Source organism: Canis lupus, chromosome 7, assembly GCF_003254725.2.
Source record: "Canis lupus dingo isolate Sandy chromosome 7, ASM325472v2, whole genome shotgun sequence".
Taxonomy (NCBI): domain Eukaryota; kingdom Metazoa; phylum Chordata; class Mammalia; order Carnivora; family Canidae; genus Canis; species Canis lupus.
The window spans coordinates 76,692,794-76,714,844 of record NC_064249.1 but is presented as its reverse complement, the minus strand read 5'-3'; the positions used below and the strand labels follow the sequence as shown (position 1 = coordinate 76,714,844).

Below are 22,051 nucleotides of genomic sequence, written 5' to 3'. Positions count from 1 at the left end.
TGCAGAGGCGCGCGGGCTCGGGAGGGGCTTCTGCGAGGAAAGCTGCCGTCCCGGCCCCGAGCGACGCCCCAGGAGCCCGGGCTGAAGGACAGCACGCCCTCCTGGCCCTTTGCCTCGCCGCGCCGCCCCGGACCCTCCCGAAGCGCGCCCGGCCGCCAGCTGAAGAGGCCGCCACCGCGGCATCGGGGACTCCGCGCTCCATGGGCCGGCCGCGGGGGGCTCCGGCGCTGGGCGAGGGGGCTCCCTAGCCGGGCCGCGGCGGCCGAGCGCCCCACGAAGCGCTGCGGAGAGACCTGCAAGCGGCGAGCCAGAGCCAGGCGACGGGCGGCCCACAGCCCGGGGAGCGCGCCCTCGGGGCGGACGGCGCGACGGCCCTGCCTCGGGCCATGCCCGGTCGGCTGCGAGCCGCCCGCCGCCCGAGGCCCTAGGTGGGCATGGACCTGGCGCCTCCGCTGTAGGGACCCTCGAGCTTCTCCCCTGGGTTTGCGCTCGCCTCGCCGGACCGCCGCGATGGCCTCGGAAGTGGTGTGCGGGCTCATCTTCAGGCTGCTGCTCCCCATCTGCCTGGCAGTAGGTGAGTGTGCTCCACTCTCCAAGGTTACCTGGGGCGGGGGCGCCTGGGGAGGGGGCCAGGCTTCCGAGCAAACCTAAGTTAAGGGCTCTAGTGCTCGGGGATTCGCCGGGGGAGCCCGCGCCACGGTGGCAGGGCCGGCGGAGTCCCGCGCGAGCTGTGGCGGGTGGCACAGCTGGGCACTCTCACTTGCCGCGCTGGGGCGCACGACCCGGGGGTCTCTGCTAAGGGCCCAGGCGCAGGGTCCCGGCGGCCGGGATCCGCAATGTGCTGAAGACTCTTTGTGTTGAATTTAGTTACACGTGGAATTTCTCTCGTAGAGTATTGACTTGTGCACAAAGGATGCAGATCTGGCCGGGAGGCGCTGGTAGACTGTCTTCCAGGGTGCCATGCAGCATGGCACCGGAGTCCCCTCCGCCCGCCCCCTTGTCCGCAGACGCACAGCACATGGTGTGTCCAGGGGGTACCTAAGCCGGTCCGCCCCCACTCCATATCCCAGCAGCTGTGACGGAAGAAGCGAAGCACTCTGGCCGCTCTAAAAAGAAAAGAAGTTAGAAGGCACAGGGAAACAGTGCCCTGAGGTCGCTTACTGTCTTTTATTCCACAAAAGCCCCTACAACAAAAGCTCTGGATGCTGGGGCCCTAGAGGACCAAGACCCAGCTCCTCTGTCCAGCCCACCTCCCACCCCCCCAACCCCTGTCCCTCACAGATCTTTAAAAGGTTAGAGAGTTGGATTGGGACTCCCTGGGACCAGTGAGCGTTAAGGGAAGGCCAGAAGGGAGCCTCTTCAACTCCCAGTACAGGCTTTTACTATTTCTACAGGGCCAGCGGGGGCGTTAAAGGCAACTGGGTGTCAAGTCTAAAGACTGGCAGCCTGCCTGGAGTGAGAGTTTCTGAGTTTCTTCTCTAATAGAAGGTGCCTGTTACACTGAATCCCACTTCTAGAAATGACTGACAGTGCCTTACTTTTTGCTTCCCCAACCAGAGCTAGAAAACAAAATACCTTTTGCCAAGTAGCAGCTGCGTTTACAAAGAAAGCGTGGGCTTCATAGAAAAAAGCCTCCTTTCTGCAGTGTGCTAGAGGTTGAGGACTCAAGATCACACCTATGCTAAGTGTTTTATTTGTGCAGGAAGTATAAAGAGGGGGGGCATCTAGAGTGTTTCCTGAGTGTTTTAAATCCCAGCTACTTGGGAGGTCTTTGTAGTCTAGTATTGGGGTGTCAGACACTTCCTCGGAAAACATGAGAAGGCTTTCAGAGTGACAATAGTCTGTGGGGAGGACATGAAGGTCTTGGGGGCAGCCGGAGGGGTACGGTGGCACATGCTGGTCTTTCTCTGCCATTTGAGTTTCTAGGCAGGACTGTGTTGCACGGATCTTCAGCCTTAACAGCCACTCGTGGAGGTGAGGAGCGCAGCACCCAGGAAGTCTATGTGGACCTCTCTCTCTCTGCCAGTTTGCTTAAGTTTCAAAATGGAAAAGGCTTGGAGAGAGCCATGGGGGAGAAATAAACCCGGGGTACTGCTGCCTTACATATATACCTATGGTCTGGGGATCATCTGTGTATCCGAAGCACCTGGCACCGTGCCTGGCACGGTTGCTGTTTGCCCAGGGGAAGCCAGTGGCTGAGTTAACAAGGGGCTTTCGGTCCGAGGGCTGATTTGTGATGGTCCCTGCAGAGGAGGCAGGCAGGGGGCCTGGGGAGCGGCGAGGGGCCGAAGGCAAACTCTTCCTCTTGATGCCCGGGTCCTTTTCCCTCCTTACCATCCTCACTTCCTCCTCCCCAGCCTTTCCCTCTGCAGCCTCCCCTCCGGGTAGCAGCTGACCATTACTGACTCTTGGAAGAGTCGGGCAGGTGGTGACCCGCTGCCAGCGCGGTCCACTCCGGGCTGAATGTCGTGGCGGCAGGGTTTGCCCGCCGTTTGCCCGGTCACCCACCCCTCCCTGAGCGGCGGCCCTTGCAGAACCCGGCTCCCGGCAGCCCGGGACGCTCCGTGGCTGCTCGGGCCCTCCGGGCTGTGCCATTCCGTCTAATCACTGGCGGTCTACACCGCAGAGCCCATCAGGAGGACTCCTTGGGCTCTGTCCTGCGGAGGAGAGGAGCGCGCCGCACTCCCAGCTCCCGCGGCCCGAGGCGAGGCGCCAGCCGGCGACAAGGGCGCTGCGCCGAGGCTCCCCGGGGTGCGGGGCGGAGCGGGGAGCGCTGCCCGCCGAGGGGTCCCCGCAAGGCCCGGGCCCTGACCCCCGCCCTCTGGCTTGTTCCTGGGCGCTGGGCTCCGTAGGTAGGCTCCGCGCAGTGGCTCGCTCGCGGAGGGGACCTTTCTGGAAGGACAGCCGCTTCCAGGGACTCAGAGGCGAGCCCCGCCCGCCGCTCGCCCCTCGCCCCGCTCCCTGGCTCCCGGGAAAGCCCTGTGGCCCGGGTGAGCCTAGGCCGCCTGCCCTTCCCAGCGCGCGTCTGGATTCCACGCATCTTCTGGCCTAACAGAGGGAGGCTAACCTGCGTGTGCGCGCGCGGGTGTGCGAGCGCGTGTGTTGGGAGAGGCCGCCGTGGAGGCCCCGGTCTCTTTCCTCCCCGACCCTGAACCCAAGGGAAGGTGCAGCCCGAGGACTTCGGACCTCGTGCCCTGCCTGCAAGAGCTCCTGGAAGACGGGGTGCTGATACTCTGAGGACCCCCTCACTTGCTGGCTGCCGCTTAGGAAAGACAACCACTTACCAAGGACTAGATGCCTTCTAATCATTGTACTTGTAGTGACAAAAAGGGACTGGGTAGGTGTCATCCGGTTTGGGGGTTCAAGTCTCAACAAGAAGTGGATATTTTCAAGGTTATTGGAGGGTTTTCAGGTCTGCCCACTCCCAAGGTGCTACTAAATCAAATATTCAGGTCTCCCTAATATCCTGGTCACGGAGGGAGAGTGCAGTGATCTGTTTGCCATTAGAATCGATTTTTACATTTTAGCCATCTATTTTTATATCTGGGCAAGGCAACCTTCAAAGCCAGGCCTTTGCAGACGCTTGTGTATTTAAAAACAAAACAAAACATTTCTCCAATATTGGTGTTGAAATTTTTCTGCACAGATACGCTCTAGCCTTTTCACTTAATGATAGATGTGAAAATTAGCTGCCATTGTGTTTAAACTGACACTGAAGCTTTTTCTTTTTTCCTGCTCAAAGAAGTTTACAGAGAAGTGAGAAGTGAACTCAGGCCTCTTTTATGCAGGTGTTATGTGGCTCGTAAGCATTAAAAGCAAAATAAAAACTATAATGTTTGTTTATCATCCAAAATGAATATCCTGTGACAGATTTTCCCACCTCAGTAGAAACTGAAAATTTTAAAGATCTCCCTATTTTTGATTACTTGGGTAGCCATTTTGATTTTTTATTATATAAATAATACATGGGGGAAAAAAGACAAAACTTTCCATGTTATTATGAAATCTCTAATAATCATAAAATGTCTGATCATTGTTAAGTACTTTACAAATGTTTTTGCACTTGTTTTCTATTAACATGATTGTACTGCCCCCCCCCCCATCTTTAAGACTATGATTTGAGTCTATTCCTGGGTCAGAACTGGATTTGTACATCTTAATTCATATGCACTTGACCCATTCATTCCATTTTGCCCAGTGCTGCTTGGAGTTTCCTAATGTTCCGCCTAAAGAGCCAACTTGACCATTTTCAGGGCAGAGGAGGGGAGCTGACTTGGACAGAACAGATTGGTCCAGGAGGGGCAGAGCCACAGTGGCATCACTGCCTTATGCTTACCCTAAATGAAGTGACTAGAGCTTAGAAAAGAACAGAGCAGAACAGGAGACTATAAAACACAAAAGGAATCAACAACCAACTAATGCTCTGAGAAAAGAAATCACACGTGGGTAATTGTGCAAATCCTGGAAGAATTTCTGAAATTCCTTTTAGAGATACTGTATAAAAAAGCAAAACCATAGAGTTGTTTTTGAATTATGTATGGGTGTGTCTACCTAATATATTTTTTCTTTTTTTTTAATTTTTTATTTATGTATGATAGTCACACACAGAGAGAGAGAGAGGCAGAGACATAGGCAGAGGGAGAAGCAGGCTCCATGCACCGGGAGCCCGACGTGGGATTCGATCCCGGGTCTCCAGGATCGCGGCCTGGGCCAAAGGCAGGCGCTAAACCACTGCGCCACCCAGGGATCCCTATATTTTTTTCTTTACAGCATAATATGTTTCTCCCTATGTGGCATGTGGCATTTTGAAATCACACTTATATACACCCCAAGAATTCTAGATGATGCCTGATTGGAGGTCTCCTTCCCTTGCCCCTGCTGTAGCTCTCAGGGGAAGGAAATTTCAGCTGTTTGAATAACAGTGTCTGAAGCTACTTTCTCTTCTATTACACCTTCCCAGTCTCATTTAGGTCAATACTCTTTATCACTTTCAGAAAATAGAAAAGTAATAGTGGAAAGAATAAGACATATATAGTTAAACTCTAAAATAAAATATTTTGTAAACACAGATGGATACGACCATTTTGTTGCATGGGCTGTGGAAGCTGGAACTGTGTGTCCAGCCTGTAGGTTTGGCAGTGGGTGTGTTACTTTACAAGCAATATATGCTTGTTCACAATCAATGATAAGCAGGCTGCTTTGGACCTCACCTTCAGGAAAAATATGTGACTTGGCAGTTTCAGAGATCTCCATTCACATCCTGGCTCTGCCCTTTACTATGTGATCATAGAATTGTTTTTGCTTGTTTCTCTTTTCTTTCTGTAGAAGGGAGTTATTACTGCCTCCTTCCTTGGGCAGTTGTAAGATAGTATGCACTGCGCACCTTGTATAATGCTTGACACTCTGCAGGTTCTCAAAATGGAAGGTATTAGTGCATATATGTAGATGAACAGAAGAGCAAGGATGCTTGAGGAAAGTTGTAACAGAAATTAAGACTAACAGGTAGTGTCATGGGTCATAAGGATACTGATATGTGTAGGTGGGATTCACATGAAAGCAACTCTGTAACTTCCTACAGCCAAGTTATGCAATTGAAAGTGAGTATGTGTGTGTTGTGGAAGAATTTTTAATTATCAGGATTTTCCACACCGGTTTTGCTCAATATTCTACATATGCACAATTGCATTCCTCTGGTTAAATAATATGGTCTCCCTAGAACTATGCCAACAGTGCTTACTTTGGACTTTCTTACACTATACCACCATTTTCATAGTCTTTATCGAATATTGTTTTGTTTATTTTACACAGGCATTTTTCTTTTAGTTCCTTTGCTACTATAATTGTATATGAAGTTGAAATTCATATACAGTATATGATATTATAACTTTTCCCATAAATATTCAGAACTTAGCATAGGCATTCCTGGATATTTAAGAGCAATTGATTAAGAGCAATATGGTGATTGCTTTAATAAAGCATTAAATTTTGTAAAATATGTAGATTTAAACAGTTGTTTTGAGGACATGGAATCAGGTGTACAAAATAAAACAAATATATCATTGAATCGAGGCTAAACAAAGCTGTTTTGGAAAACATTTTTAAAGTTTTTGGCTGTAAGAGATAAGCATTTATGAGGCTTATCACATTTACCAGATCCTTCGTTTGGCCTTTCAGACCATCAGGACATGGCAGGATCAAGAAAGATACATACTCAGAATCTGTGGAGAGAACATGCCAGACATTTTTGACTACTTCATAATTGTGACCTACCCCCAAATTATCTAATGGGTGTGGAGCACTTAGCTAAATATTTTTAAAAATTTAATAGTGATTACCTAAAACTTTTGCATCTCTTCTATTTATTGGTAGAATTTTTAAAAAACTATATATATAATGGTAATTAAATACATTTCAAGCTTCCTGCAGAATATATATTTTTTTGTTTGCTTCATTTTATCATACAGGAAGGCAAAGTTTCTGACTGCCACTTTTGAATTATCTTATTTGCTGTATTTGTAGACACAATCCCACATTCAACTAGGATATCATGGATGGACATATTTACTTTTTTTTTGATATGTGAATTTCAAATTTTAGATACATTTATAAAAAACAATGGATCTTCTGTATCTATCTGTGTGGTTAGTTCTCATTTTCTGTTGCAATTTCACCAGTCATCTGGAGATGAAGATATTGCTAAGACTTTACTCCTTTTATTTTTATTTTCCAGTTTTATTGAGAAATAACTGACATACATCCCTGTGTAAATGAAAGGTGTGCAGCATGATGGCTTGACTTACATATATTGTGAAGTGACCACCCACCGTAGGTGACATTCATTTTCTCATATGGATACCATAAGAAGAATAGAAAGAAGCAAAGGATAAAGGAGAAGAAATTCTTGTGATGGGAACTCTTAGTATTTCTTAACACCTTTGCTGTATCTCATACAGCAGGGTTAGCTATAGTCATCATGCTGTCCATTACATCCCTGGTACTTGTGTATCTTATAACTGGAAAGTTTTATCTTTTGACCAACTTCCTCAATCCCCTTCCCTATTCCACTCCCTGCATTTTTTTTTTTTAGATTCCACATATAAGTGAAATGATACATACAGTGTTTGTTTTGTGTTTCTCTGTCTGACTTATTTCACTTAGATGATGCCTTTGAGGTCCATTCATGTTGTTGCAAATGATAGGATTTCCTCATTTTTAATGGCTGAATAATATTTCATTGTGTGTGTATATGTAAATTTTTTTTTTTGCTATTGAGTTGTAGGAGTTTTTTTAATATGTTTTGTATATTAACCCCTTATTAGATAGATGGTTTGCAAATATTTTTCCCATTGCATAGATTGTCATTTTTCACTTTTTGTTGTTGTTGGTTTTCTGTGCAGAAGCTTTTTAGTTTGTTGATTAGTTTGGCTCCCTTGTCAAATATTATTTGACCGTGTAATTTTGGGTTTCTATCTGGGCTCTCAATTCTGTTCCATTTGTCTGTTTTTATGCCAATACCATGTTATTTTGATGACGATAGCTTATAACTTGAAATCAAGAATCGTGATGCCTCCTGCTTTGTTCTTTTTTCTCAGGATTTTTCTGGCCATTCAGGGTCTTTTGTGGTTCCATATGAACTTCAGGGGTGTTCTATCTGTTTCTATAAGAAATGCCATTGAAATCTTGATAAGGATTGCATTGAGTCTATAGATGGCTTTTGGTGATATTTACATCTTAACAATATTCCAATCTATTACTGTGGGATACTATTCCATTTATTTGTGTTGCCTTCAATTTCTTTCATCAATATCTTGTTTTCAGCATAGATATCTTTCTTTTTTTAAAGATCTTATGTATTTATTCATGAGAGATAGAGAAAGAGGCAGAGACATAGGTAGAGAGAGAAGCAGGCTTCCTGCAGGAAGCCTGATGCGGGACTTGATCCCAGAACCCCGGGATCACGTCCTGCTCAACCACTGAGCCATCCAGATGCCCCAGCATAGATATCTTTCATCTCTTTAGTATTTTATTGTTAAATTTCTTCCTAACTATTTTAGTGTTTTTGATGCTATTGGAAATGAAATAAATTTCTTTATTTCTTTTTTTTAAATTTCATTGTTAGTGCATTAATCAGTCTCTTAAGGAGTTATTTATTCTATCACCCAAACTCAGATGGATCCTTCTTTAAATAATTTTTCCAACTCTGAACTCTTCACCTGACTCCCCTCCTCCTCCTTGCCTTGAGAATTGGTTTGGTCAACACCAAGCTTCTTATCTTCCCTCTGCAGCCATCTCTTGTGAGCTTAGTGCAAGACTTCCCTCCTCTCCTTGATCTGTACATTTACAGTGATACTGTTGGTGGCACTGACCCTCAGGTGCAGGTGGTTTTTGTTTTTGTTTTTTTTTAATAAATCAAATATCTTGTTCAGAGATGTTCCTCTAGATTTGTCTTTGCTCTTTCATCCCAGACAACAGGATTATCTTGGGTTCACATTTGTGTGTCCTGTAGTGTTAGAGAACCTCAGAGCTCCATCTTGGCCTCTAGACCTTTTCCATCCTTTCCAGGTGTGACTTCCCCTGCTCAGAGCTCTCCAGAATCAATTCAGCAGAACTTGGGGCTTTTGTCAGCATCAATTAATTCCAGTCTCACTCCAGTCAAATCAGGCAAACCACTATTGCCATTTCACCTTCCATACAAGTGCTTGGTTATCAGCCCAAGAAGTTTGTATTCTTCTCCTGGGAGCAAGTGGATTCTTTTCTCCAGTGAGAGATGACCCTTTCGGCCAGTTTCAAGCAAAGACAATTCTATTCTTCACAAGACCTTTCTGTTTCTTAGGCTAATGAGGCTTAGATAAGATAAACTTTATATCTCTCACATGATAGTCAAGATGTAGGTGATCCAACGCTGGTATGTTAACTATGCTCCATGATGTTACCTGGGGAAGCTACTGTTGCTCTGCTATCTTACAAGTGTTTCACTCATCCCTGTGGTTCAAGGTAGCCTGTTCCCATATTTATATCAAACTGAAGGATAGAGGAAGTAAACACAGAAGGAACACTTCTTCCTTACCCTGTAAGGACACAATCTGAAAGTTGAATGACTCACTTCTATTCACTTCCCATTACCTTGAGTTTAGTAATATTATATACCTACCTAACTGCAAGGAAATCTGGAAAATATTTTTAGTTTGGCGGGTAATGAGCTCAGCTAAAAATGAGGGGAAGATGGTTCTGTTGTAGTGATAGAGAAAGAGAAAAATGAATATCGGCATACAAATACCAGTCTATGCTTCCTATAGATGAAGGTAATTTAACGTACTTGCAGACACTGCTAATTTGTCTAACTGCCATCTCCACTTTGTTTCCAGACCTATAACTAGACTCAGGTTCCAGCAGGCTCCTAAAGGTGAAGTACAAAGTGTGACCCATGAAAATCCAAAAGAACTGAGTTTTCCAATTTATATAGACAGAAATTTGAGGAATATATGTTGGAATGGGCGTTAAGGGTATAGGATAATATAAAGAAGAAGCATAAGGTTTGATTGGCCAAATTTATTGATATGAAACCACTAAGAAAAAACTCTGGATTCATTGTTGTTACTCTAGGGGTTAGAAAGGGTTCTGCTTGTTTGCCTGGTTGGTTGGTTGGCTGGAACATGGAGAAAAGGGTGACCTACACTGAGTTGTAATGCCAGACCTGTCTTGGTACTCTATAGAGGAAGAGATCCAAAAGCTTAGAGAGATTGGAATGATAGAGTCAATTTATCTTGCAAGAACAACTCATGCACCTTGGTCTAGAGGACACATCTTTCTCCACAAATGAGAAATAATTTGTGAGGAGACTCTCAAAATTCTTGAAGAACTCTGTGGTTGTTTTTCTCTGTAGGTCAAAAATTACAGTGGACACTGCTACCACTGACTGGGAATCCTTAGATACGATGGAGATATTTAGGTCCCAGGCATCAAATGGCCCACTTAATTTCCAAAGCCAAGGTGGGTAGTTACTGTAATGGTCAGTGGAGTCAAAGCGGTGATCAAAGTAGTCTGACCTGAAGAGAACTTGGCCTTTGGCTTGTTCATAGTGTCCTAGAAGTGAAATAGATAAGCAATCTACTAAATTCTGACTTGATCGGTATACATGGAAGAGTTGTAGGACAAATGAACCAAAGTCTGACTTGAATCATGAACCCAGAGTCATAGCCCCTCCATCAATTCCCAAGCTTGAGCCAGTTTATAGACTCAGAACTTTGAATGAAAGACTTGGGAAGAACAGAAATGTCTTTGCTTTGAAGTGCCCAAAAGAGCCATCTATCAACTAGAAAAAAAAGGATCTACTTGCTACCAGGACAAGAATGCAAACTTTCTGGGCTGGTAGCTAAGCACTGTATTGCAGGTGGAATGGCAACACCAGTTTGCCTGATTTGACTAGTGAAGACTGGAATGTAATTGATGCTGAGAAAAGCCCTAAGTACTCTTAACTTAGAATAGTAGACAAGGTCCTTTTATGCGGCCAACTACACTTCCATTTCACCTTCCTCACCTTGTTTCTTTGAGTAATAAGTATCTTCATTTAAAGAGTAAATATTTGTGGAAAGATAAGATTACTATTTGTCATCCACATGTTAATATAAGTTAGTTCAAATAGCTTATTTTCCTTTTTTCACCTAGTTGAAATGGAATGGACATTGGAACTGAATAAGGAGACACAGTTGCTAAATGTTAGATATAGGTATGGTCTAGATACTAGGGATTTTTTTTTTTTTGAGCCATAATATCACAGGGCATTTAGGGGGCTTACCAGGAAGTATTCCAATGCCAAAAGCATCACATCTTTCCTAGGGCTAGCCCTATATACAGGAAACAGAACATAAAAATCCTTCCCTCTTCTTCCTCTTGTTTGTATTATATGGTTTCTGACATTCAAGGGGAGATTGTTTTGATTAAGCCCCCAGCTCTAAAGTCTAGTTGTTTAGATATAGACCTTGGCTAGTCATACTAGCTATGTGAATAACCTTAATCAAGTTGTTTAATCTCTCTGTTCTTCAGTTATTTCCTCTGTAAAATGAGTTGATTATAATAGTGCCTAGCTCAGGGCAGCTCGGGTGGCTCAGCGGTTTAGCGCCGCCTTCAGCCCAGAGTGTGATCCTGGAGTCCTGGGATCGAATCCCACGTCAGGCTCCCTGCATGGAGCCTGCTTCTCTCCCTCTGCTTGTGTCTCTGCCTCTCTCTCTCTCTCTCTGTGTCTCTCATGAATAAATAAATAAAATCTTTTAAAAAAATAGTACCTAGCTCAGAGCATTATTGCAAGGCTTAGATTGCAAGACTTGATGCAGTGCCTGATACAGTAAACACTCAATAGATCTTAGGTCTGATGATTAGTTCCAGACTCAGAAATTAGGCATTGCTATTAATCAAAGGCTAGTTTGAGGACCTGTTCATCAGGAGCAATGTGGTTTCAATGTGCAGTTGATTTGGAGTTCCAGTCAACTTCCAAAGAAGCTTTGGAATGAGACCTGTTGGAAGTTGAGGACTGTCTAGATCACATGCGTGCCACTCCCACCACCCACCACCCTGGTTCCATCATATATACTGGAATGCTCTGCACCATTGTTTGTTGTTACCTTTGAAACAATGTGACATCTCCCTTTTTTTAAATTCTTTTTCCCAGGCAGAATGAAGTGTTCCCTTTGTGTTCACCTGGCACTAGGTTCATTTTATCACAGAGTTGTACTTAGTTGTATGATTGCGGTCTTCCATTCTATGTATCTGCGAGTTCAGAGACTCTGTGTAATCCTTCATTTCCTTAGCTCTCACTTACCGCTTAACACATAGTAGGTATTTATATATATATAAACTATAAATAATAATAATAATAATAAAATTATATATATTAGAAATTTTAGAGGTTCTAGAAGTTTTTTTTTATTGCAAAATTGTATCCAATCATTATACTTTAGCTGTCTAGCAAGGGCTGTAACATCCAGTGAATACTGAAAAAATATTTGCCAATTAATTAAGAAATTCATGGGCTAAATATTTTCTTCTTGAATACCTCAGAAGTGGGAAAATTCAGTTAGGTCTAGCATCTTATAGCTCTTGATTTTTATGTCTTCCAATATAAAATTCATAATAGTCTAATTTACATTCTCTGGGACTCTCAAAATATGAATTTTATCAACATAGTGATGGATAAATTTTATTTACTTTGCAGTGAATAGAGAAGGCAAAGTGCATTTGACAGTGGTAAAGCTTGACCGGAGCATCCTCCTTGAAGTGCATATGATTTTTTAAAATGTTTTCAGCTATCCTGGAACCACACAAATCGATTTGTTTTCTGTTGTGGTCAAACCCGCTAGGTTAGCAGTTTTGGCCACAGGTGCAGGAAGGAGGAACAGTGGAGATCCTTAACAAGATGGTAATTTTGAACCATACTTCCATGGAAATGAATTATAAATCTGTGCAGCATTGAGTGGTTCCTGCTTCTGCCATTTCTTTGCTCCTTTTGAATTCCCCAGACTACACTTGCCTGCTAGCAGCATTCTGCTTTGGTATCACCACAGGCATATGTGCTCTTGCTGGAGAATCTACTCTGCGAGTATTTTGCAAAGGGCTCTGGTCTGAAAGTCTAACGAATAAGTCTCAACCCTATTAATAATGAGCTATGTGACTTTGCCAAGTCACAGAAACTCCCTATTCCTCAATTACATCATCTAAAATATGAGGTGCTCAAGCCTGAGAAATATTTTCATGGTCTTCACAGTAATATTGCTGCCCATATTTTTTTTCAATACTAAAAGATATGACTTGTAAAACATTGCCTTTTAACCAACACACCAGAATTTTTATATCTAAATGTTCTGGACTCTTAATAACCATCATACATAAATCATTTCACACTTGACCTCAAAGAACTGTTAGGAAAGAAAAGGAAAATAATTTCATATCAAGTTAGGTATTTGAGGGTTTTTCACAACAGTTGGTATGAAGGAGAGTGTAGGTTTTGTAATCCTAACATTTCAGTGACTCTCTGTCACCTGCTCCCAACACAGAATCACACACAGATGATTATCGGTGATGATAATAAAGAACAAAATGTGTGGTCAAAGCTGGTCTGTCACTGGCTGTGTGTGGTTTTGCGAAACTAAATGAATTTTACCAACCGTCGTTTATAAAGGTCAGACATGCCTTAAAGAAAACCAAAACATGTAGAGTTAGTAATTGAAGCTAAATGAAACTGTAGAGACCTAGGATGATATATAGAACATTTGAATGAGGAAAAGAGTTATTTTGAGCACAATATTGAATTTATCACAAAATGTAGCATGTCAGTGACGTTGTAAGACCTTATGAGACTTTAGCTGGACCATTCTGTTATCCAGACAAGGACATGGGAGGAGCACAAAAACTGCAGGTGTGTGTAGATAAGAGTCCAAGGCCGGGGCGGAGGTGGGAGTAGCTCTCCTGTACCTGCAGGGCTCTCTCTGAGCTGCAGAGATACTGTTGGGTGTGAGCTTCCTGCACTTCAAAGCTTCTTACCCTCTTCCTTCTTCTCTTTCCATCTTTTTAATCTTCAGGTTTTAAAAATCTTTTAAGGGCAGCCCAGGTGGCTCAGCTGTTTAGCACCACCTTCAGCCCAGGGTGTGATCCTGGGAACCTGTGATGGAGTCCCATGTTGGGTTCCCTGCTTGGAGCCTGTTTCTCCACCTGCCTGTGTCTCAGCCTCTCTCTCTCCCTCCCTCTGTATCTCTCGTGAAAAAAGAAATGAAATCCTTAAAATAAAAATAAAAATCTTTTAAATTAGCCTGACCAGAGGAATCCTGATTCTTGTTGGCCTTGGGGCCTGAAGTCACACAGCTGATAAGCAGTGAAGCATTCCTAATGGACCCAGGCTTGACACCCCCATGCCAGACAGAATTGCTGTAGCAGTCAGCCTCTGGTGGGTCATCTTCAGGCAGGAGAGACAGTTATAGGTCAGGTTACAAGGCTATGGGAAGAGGGAGAGTCATAAAATGGAGTTTGTTTCTGGGGAGCCAGTATTTTCCAGAAACCTCCAGCTCCCTGGAATTTATCATTAACAACAACAAACTTCTTTAGCAACAATTTTCAAAGTGTCCTCCTTCTTGCTGTTGCATTGCCACATGGTTATACTGTATTCCGACCCATGCTGGCATTTCTCAGCAACCTCCATCTCATGCACACCTTGGGCTATTTTCAGACCTTAAAACCACTCGATATGCAACAGTTTCCCACCATAGAGGTTAATTAAAAGGGATGCTGTAGAGGCCCCAAAGGCATTTGTTAAATTGGATATCAAAATATCTTGAGCATTTATTTTTAGAATAAGGGTTACTACCCAAAGTTACTACCTAGAAGGGCACAAATCTCCGGAATTATCTTACCCTCGTGACACTGATCCGTTATCCGTTCCAATACTCGGATTTGTATCTTAGATCTAGTCCCAGAAAGTCCTTTTTTTTTTAAGATTTTATTTATTTATTTATTTATTTATTTATTTATTTATTTATTTATTTAGGAGAAACAGAGAGAGAGAGAGAGAGGGAGAGACACAGGCAGAGGGAGAAGCAGGCCCCATGCAGGGAGCCCGATGTGGGACTCGATCCCAGCACCCCAGGATCACGCCCTGGGCCAAAGGCAGGTGCTAAACAGCTGAGCCACCCAGGGATCCCCCCAGAAAGTCCATTTTAAATGTAGTCCTGGCTATACAAAAACATCACAATCACGAAAGACAGGAGAGACTAAGGAACTTTCACAGATTGGAAGAGAAAAAGAAGACAAGAAACTAAATGCATTGTGACATCCTTGATTGGCTCCCCAGAACGGAAGAAGTGTATTAGTGGTAAATCGGTAAAACCTGATTAAATTGACAGCTTAGTTAAGAGTATTGTTCCACACTTATTTTCTCAATTTGAGAATTATACTAAGGTTATGCAGGATATTGGGAAGCTGGGTGAAGTCATCATGGGAACTTTCTGAGTTAATTTAGCAACTCTTTTGTAAGCCCAAAATAATTTTAAAATAGAAGGTTTTTAAAGTCAAGAAAAATAATAAATGTAGTGCTGGTCTACCAGAAAGGGAACAGTGCTAGTCAAACTCCATTTAGAATATTTTTCCAATTATGAGCCATACTATAATCATATTTCATAAATTTGAATATGCATATAATTCATTTTCTTGAAAAGAATATATTTAAAATGTGATTTTAATAGTCCTTGATGACTCTGCTTCTTTCATTATTTTTTATTATCTTCTGATTTGGACCATTTTTTCTCCCATTATACATTTCCCAGAATGCACTCAAATAATACAGTAATCCAAGATTTTCATAATGTACCCGGTTTTTCCTATCTTAAAATAGCGTTGGCTTTTGTTTACTTCAATGTCAAAGAAAACTGATGGCTGTTTTTTGTTTGTTTGTTTTTTTTGCTGATTCATCTCTCTGTATCACTTTTGATTTGATTGCTTTCTAGGTTTCTTTTTTTGGCAAATGCCCAAGAGGAGTTTGACAATTTTTTAAAATCTTATTTTTAAAGTTCTCTAACTATTACCATTTAGACCTTCCCACCCATGTATTCCTAGATCAATTATTGGCGCTTCAGCTCAATTCTCAACGGAAGTGTAAGAAAATATATATATGTTTTTTTGGTCACCTATTTTCTTCTTTCTTCTTAAACATTAAACAGCACAGAGGGATAAATATAAGAGAGGTTTACAGATCATCCGTGGTGTGTGTGGTAGTTCAGTGCGGACCCCAGACTGAAGTCTTTACCAATGGCTGTGTGCCCCCCACTGCCTATGGCAAGAGGCCACTGGGTCCCAGGGTTCCTATTTCCCTGCTGGCAGCAAGCTGTTAGGTGCTCATGAAAGGTCTTTGTCATGGATACACTCAGTCCTGTGTGTGTGTTTCTAGCAAAACTAATGAAATTGCAGTTGCTTCATGAACATGAGAGCTGAGCACCACAGCTCTTGTCTTCTTGATATTCTTCCTTCCATGAGTCCAGGACAAACATGTCTTCTTTTGCTCTCAACATTTTTCTCTAAAGCCATAGAAATGGGTCTGACATGTGGCTACATAAATACAAAGTATAGCTATCTATCATTAAGTAGAGTTTTACAGTTTATAGACTCTCAGAGTTACAGGGTTTCCAACTTAGAGCTGTCCGAGGCAAAAATGGAACATGTCCAAACAAGCTCCCAGCTTCCCACTGAGCCTGCCTGCCTGCCTTCAGGAATAACTAATTCCTTACCTTCTCTTCCCTCTCCCTTCCTCCAAGGGCTTCCAGGACTTTTCCAGAAGGGTGACGGGCGAGGGAAGAACCTGGAGTTAATCAGACAAGGATTCAAACGTTTGCTTAACTCCTCATTAGTGATAAAATGAAGACAAGCTGAAGTTGTATAACTTCTCTGAGCCTCAGTCTCTCCTCAGTCTCCAGCCTAAAAAATGGCAGACATCCCACGTATCGCAAAAATACTAGTAAGGAGTAAATGAAAGGATGTAAGTCAAGCGCCTAGCATTGTGCTAACAAATGAAGGGCTAACTGAATGTTCTGTTTTTTTCTCTTCCTCTCTCTTCCATGTGCCTGGGTCTCTCCTTACCCACGTGTCTTCTGAACACTGGACCCTGAATATCATGGCCTTAGCTTCTCTGGTTCAGAACCCTGTGGATTGGTCAGGCATCAAGGGAAAGGGTTATTGGCTGCATGTGTTTGCTTCCCAGGGGCACCAGATATCAAGTAGGCAAAAAGCTGTTACCAAAAAGAGGGCAGTTCTGAGGCTGGGAATTCAGTGACTGATGAGGAGAACAGAAGACAAGGTCTGCTTCCAACATGGTGGTAAAGTGAGTTCCGTGGAGCTCATGGTGCAAGCAATTCAGTTATAATTCTTTGGTAAAATGTGCAAAGGGTAGGAACTGGGGTGGATCCATCTTAAATGGAGGTTGACATTGATGAAAGTTATCCAGTAGTGACATGTCGCAGGCTTGCTATGTGAAGGCAGTGGTGATACAATATATAGTAAATAAAACTTACTTTCAAGTCCTGTAAAGTGTCAGGGCCATGTATCTGATACCTGAGTTTATTTCTTGATTTTTTTTTCTTATTATTAGTTCGGACACTGAACTTAATAGGTGTAAAATGTCTTATATTTTAAGTTTTGGATATCTTAATTTTCCCTAATTGTAATTTTTAGGATATCAAATTGAGGGAACATGTTTCAGATTTGAGGTTTAAGTTATATCAGGTAATTTTACAGAGATCTGAGTGGAGTTGGATAATTTCTTTTGCCTTTAGAGCCTGCTTCAAATAGAGTATGTTAGGTGTCAAATTGATCTTCCAAGAGTATTTTTTAAGGGATTCCTTTAAGGATGGCTTATTCAGTTGGATCGTTTAAAAATTATAGTTTTCTGATTTAAACATTTTTCAAGAATCATTTAAGAATGAATGATTTTATGATAGTTATTAGGTGAACCCAATATTGAGAATTCCAAAATGGTATCAAAGACTATCATGTTTTGCACAATTTAAAGAAGAGAAAAAAGGGACGCCTGAATGGCTCAGTGGTTGAGTGTCTGCCTTCGGCTCAGGGCGTGATCCTGGGATCTGGGATCTGGGATCAAGTCTCATATTGGGCTCCCTGCATGGAGCCTGCTTTTCCCTCTGCCTGTGTCTCTGCCTCTTTCTCTCTGTGTCTCTCATGAACAAATAAATAAAATCTTAAAAAAAAATTAAAAAATAAGAGAGAAAACTTCAAAGACAGAATACAAATGTGATTCTCTGTGCTTATCTGTAATATAAAAATTAATCATTTTTGTAATAAGTGAAAGACATTAAGGAGAGCAAATATTTTTCCATAAATTATTTAAATTAAATAATTTAATCTTATCTTATTATTTAAATTAAATTATTTAATCTTATGTTCTGGGGGTATATTTTTTTAAAAGATTTATTTATTTATTTGGGAGAGAGAGAAGGCATGGGCTGGTATGCATGATGGGGCAGGGAGCAGGATGGGCAGAGGGAGAGAAAGAATCTCAAGCAGACTCCCCTGGGAGGTTGGAGCCTGATGAGGAGCTGGATCCCAGGACCCTGATATCATGACCTGAGCTGAAATCAAGAGTCAGATGCTTAACTGACTGAGCCACCCAGCTGCTTTTTTCTGGGGATATTTTAAATACCATGAAGGTGTCAAGAATTTTAATAACATCAAAACTCCTGCAGAGAAGACATTTTCAGTATGTGTCACATAGATTTCTAGTATCTGAGGGCAGTGGGCTGTGCTATTTCAGCTTAGCTCCCAATATAGTCAGACTGAGTTTCATGAAATTTTAACATAGTTGACCTGAAGTTTGAAGCTACATTTGGATTTTTTACTGGGTATCTTATACAACCTTATTGGGAATTCCAGGGTAGAGCTTACAGGCAGACTACAAATGTAGGAACCTGCTAATTTCCAGGAAGAGATGTTAAGGGGTCATAAGCCTTCCCACAGATCTGTGATGTAATAAAATCAGTGGAAACACACCTGTCAGAATGGCTAAAATCAACAACAAAAGAAACAACAGGTATTGATGAGGATGTGAAGAAAAAGGAACCCTTTTGCACTGTTGGTGGGAATGCAAACTGGTGCAGCCACTCTGGAAAACAGTATGGAGGCTCCTCAAAAACTTCAAAATAGAACTACAGTCACACTGGGTATTTACCCAAAGAATGCAAGAAGACTAGTTCAAAAGGATATATGTGCACCCCATGTATATAGCAGTATTAGTTATAATAGAAATCAATGAAGAAGATACACACACACAATGGAATATTACTGATAAAAAGAATGAAATCTTGCCATTTGCAATGAAATGGATGAAACTAGAGAGTATAAAGCTAACTGAAATAAGTCAGAGAAAGACAAATACTGTACAATTTCACTCATGTATGGAATTTAAGAAACAGAACAAACAAGCAAAGGGAATAAAATAAAGGAGAGAGAAAGAGGCAAATCAAGAAACATACTCTTTTTTTTTTTTTTTTTTTTTTTTAAGAAACATACTCTTAATTATAGAGAACACACTGATGGTTACCAGTGAGGAGGGGGGTTAAGGAGTGCACATGTTGTGATGAGCACCCAGTGACTTATGGCAGTGTTGAATCACTATATTGTACACCTGAAACTAATACAACACTTTATGTTAACTGGAACGAAAATAAAAATTTAAAAATAAATGGAAAGACTCACTAACTGCAGAGTTCTGAATCTGTTCATTAACATTTGTATAGGTGACACTTACCAGGTGTTAGCCAGTTTCCTTCCCTTTGTGGGAAAGGAATGAGCAAATAATGAAGTCAAGCTTTGGATATTTTGTCAGTGTGGAAAACAATAATTTGTTAACTCAGAACTGATGCCTTACTTTCAGCCTCTTGAAGAGGGTCTTGCCTACAGTGAGCATACAATTCAATACATTACATTAATGTTTATACAAAGATAGAGGCATGGTATCATCATGTTCATTTGTTTATTCACTTGTGTCTCAGTTTCCTCATCTATAAAATGGAGACGATAATACTATTTATTTCACACAGTAACTGGAAAATTAAAACAATAATGCACTTAAAGTGTTATTAACGAAGGATCTGGCATATAGTAACCACTTATTTATTTTTTATTTTTATTTTTTATATATTTTTCAAACACTTTCTTTTTTTTAAGATTTTTTATTTTATTATTCATAGAGACACACAGAGAGAGAGAGGCAGAGACACAGGCAGAGGGAGAAGCAGGCTCCATGCAGGGAGCCCGACGTGGGACTCGATCCCAGGCCTCCAGGATCACGCTCTGGGTTGCAGGTGGCGCTAAATTGCTGGGCCACCGGGGCTGCCTTATAGTAACCATTTAATAAAAACAATTATGATGTTCATCTTTCATTGATTCATTCAATAGTCAACCAATATGGCTGGATTCTGTGAATACAAGGAAATGTATAAGGCATGGTTCCGACCTTTAAGATTCTCCTTAAACTTTAGGTAGCCCAGATTCGCTGTACTATTCAGAATGGAAAATTGCTAATGGTGTCCACTTGATTATGCCCACTTAATGTTTTGAATGATGGTGAGAGGTGAACAAGAAACTCAACCAAGGGTAGGAAAAGGAATTCCTGGTATGCAAATAATAGCACTGAATAAGGGTAGGGGGATATGAATATGAAAAGTCACAGTTCTTGCCAGCTGGGAGCTCACAGTCCAGTCCAGTGCAGTCCAGGGAGATGAATCCTAGAATGGATTAAAGGCCAAGGAGAACAGGCCATCGCTCACCATCAAGACTCACTTTCAGAAAATGATGTAATAAACAGAACTGTGACTGAAAAGAATATGTCGATACTTTGGGGAATATTTAGAGCAGGGGACAAAGACTTTACACCGAAGAATCAAATCTCAAGTGTGGAGTTTTACATGTGGGTTACCTTTCCATAGGCCTTTGGTGGGCATAGGCAGAGATGAAGAGGTGGGGTCTCTCGGCTGCCCGTGAGGTTGACAGGGCGCGGCTGCCCAGCTGTTCTTCCTGTAAGGCAGATCCAGGGGAAAATAGACACTGAAGCCAACATGTTTGGAGAAGTAACTAGAATTTCACATTCTTTGATTTGGGGTGAGGACAACTGTCCATGCATAAAACCATTGTGACTTCTTCCTTGTCCATCTTCTGGTGGGCTGTATCTTTCCTCTAAAGTTGTGTGCCAGAATTGCACTGGAAGTCTGTGCAGTAGCAGACGTGAACTACTCTATGTGTAGTTCCCTTGAAGGAACTTGTAATCCCCTTAGGTTGGACATGCATAGTCACTTCATGCAATCAAACTGAAGAAAAGCCAGTGCTGGCATAGACTTCTAAAAACTTCAGAAAAATTGGCGCTGCTCGAAAAGAGGATCCAGAATTACTGTCAGCCAGGGCTAGAAGGCTGTCTGGTCTTGGGCTAGAGTCTCTTTTTATGGCATAGAACTGCTTAATCCTGGCTTTGAAGTTTCTTTCTTTCCTTGTGGTTACAACAGGGCTTCACAAAACCAGGCTCTTCCCTGAAGGATAGTCCTTTATTAGGAACGGAGTGTGTCTCAGTTTCCTTAGATATGTGGAGGAAACAATGCAACAGTTTAATGAAGTGTGCTGGTCTTTCAACACTCAACATGAGTTGTGTCAGTAAACAGAGTGACCTAGTTGTATATGTGATAGAAATGACTTATTTCCTTCCTCAAGTGTCTTGAGATAATGGCAAAAGTTGGATTTTAAAATTGTTGAAATGGTGCATTCATCATTGCAAGTGCTATAACAGTGCTGGTGACCGGATATCATCTAACACGTTGCAATTTACAAAACGTTCATATACTTTTTGCATTTAAGCTCAAGAGGTGCAGAGACTGTGGTTTCCTTTTTCACTCCAGTCCTCATCCCATCTCCCAGGGTTCAGTCTGCCTGGCAGATAGAGGACCCACTGTACTTACGTATGTATGCATGCTTGTGTTCTTAGATCTATATAAGCATTCTTCTCTCATTTGCAAGTGCTGTGAGAAATAGATATTATTATGTTGAATTTTCATTCCAGGAAATGGAAAGAGGAAATAGATTTTATGTGAGAAGATGAAAACTTGGAAAAACTAACATTTTGGGGGTCCAGTATCAAAAAGATGCTGGACCCAGACCTGGGTTTCTGATATTATTTTCAAAGTTGTGGTCTAGTCTACAAAAAAGTGATTCCCAGCTACAAAAAAAAAAAAAAAAAAATCTCAACAACTACTGACTGATTCTCACGAATGCTCCTAATCTGGATCTTTCCATTTATTTTCTCCATTTCTGCCAGACTGATCTTTTCTTTCTTTTTAATTTTTAAAAGATTTTATCTATTTATTTGAGAGAGAGAGAGAGAGAGAGAGAGAGAGAGAGAGAGAGAGAGACACTCTATCCCAGGATCCCAGGACCCCAGGATCAGGACCTGAGCTGAAGGCAGACGATTAACTTACTGAGCCACCCAGGTGCACCTAGGTGGTCCTTTTTTTTTTTTTTTTAA

At 42.1% G+C, this 22,051-nt stretch overlaps 1 protein-coding gene across 2 annotated transcripts in view; it reads left to right on the top strand.

Annotated features, from left to right (window-relative positions):
* The first annotated feature begins 418 nt into the window (after positions 1-418).
* PIEZO2 (piezo type mechanosensitive ion channel component 2) overlaps positions 419-22,051 on the top strand; it is a 441,806-nt gene continuing 420,173 nt past the window's right edge. For both annotated transcript variants that reach the window (XM_049112945.1, XM_049112946.1), the window contains exon 1: positions 419-574. In XM_049112945.1, the coding sequence (XP_048968902.1) occupies positions 511-574 (64 nt within the window). In that variant the 5' untranslated portion in view covers positions 419-510. The remainder of the gene's footprint in view (positions 575-22,051) is intronic.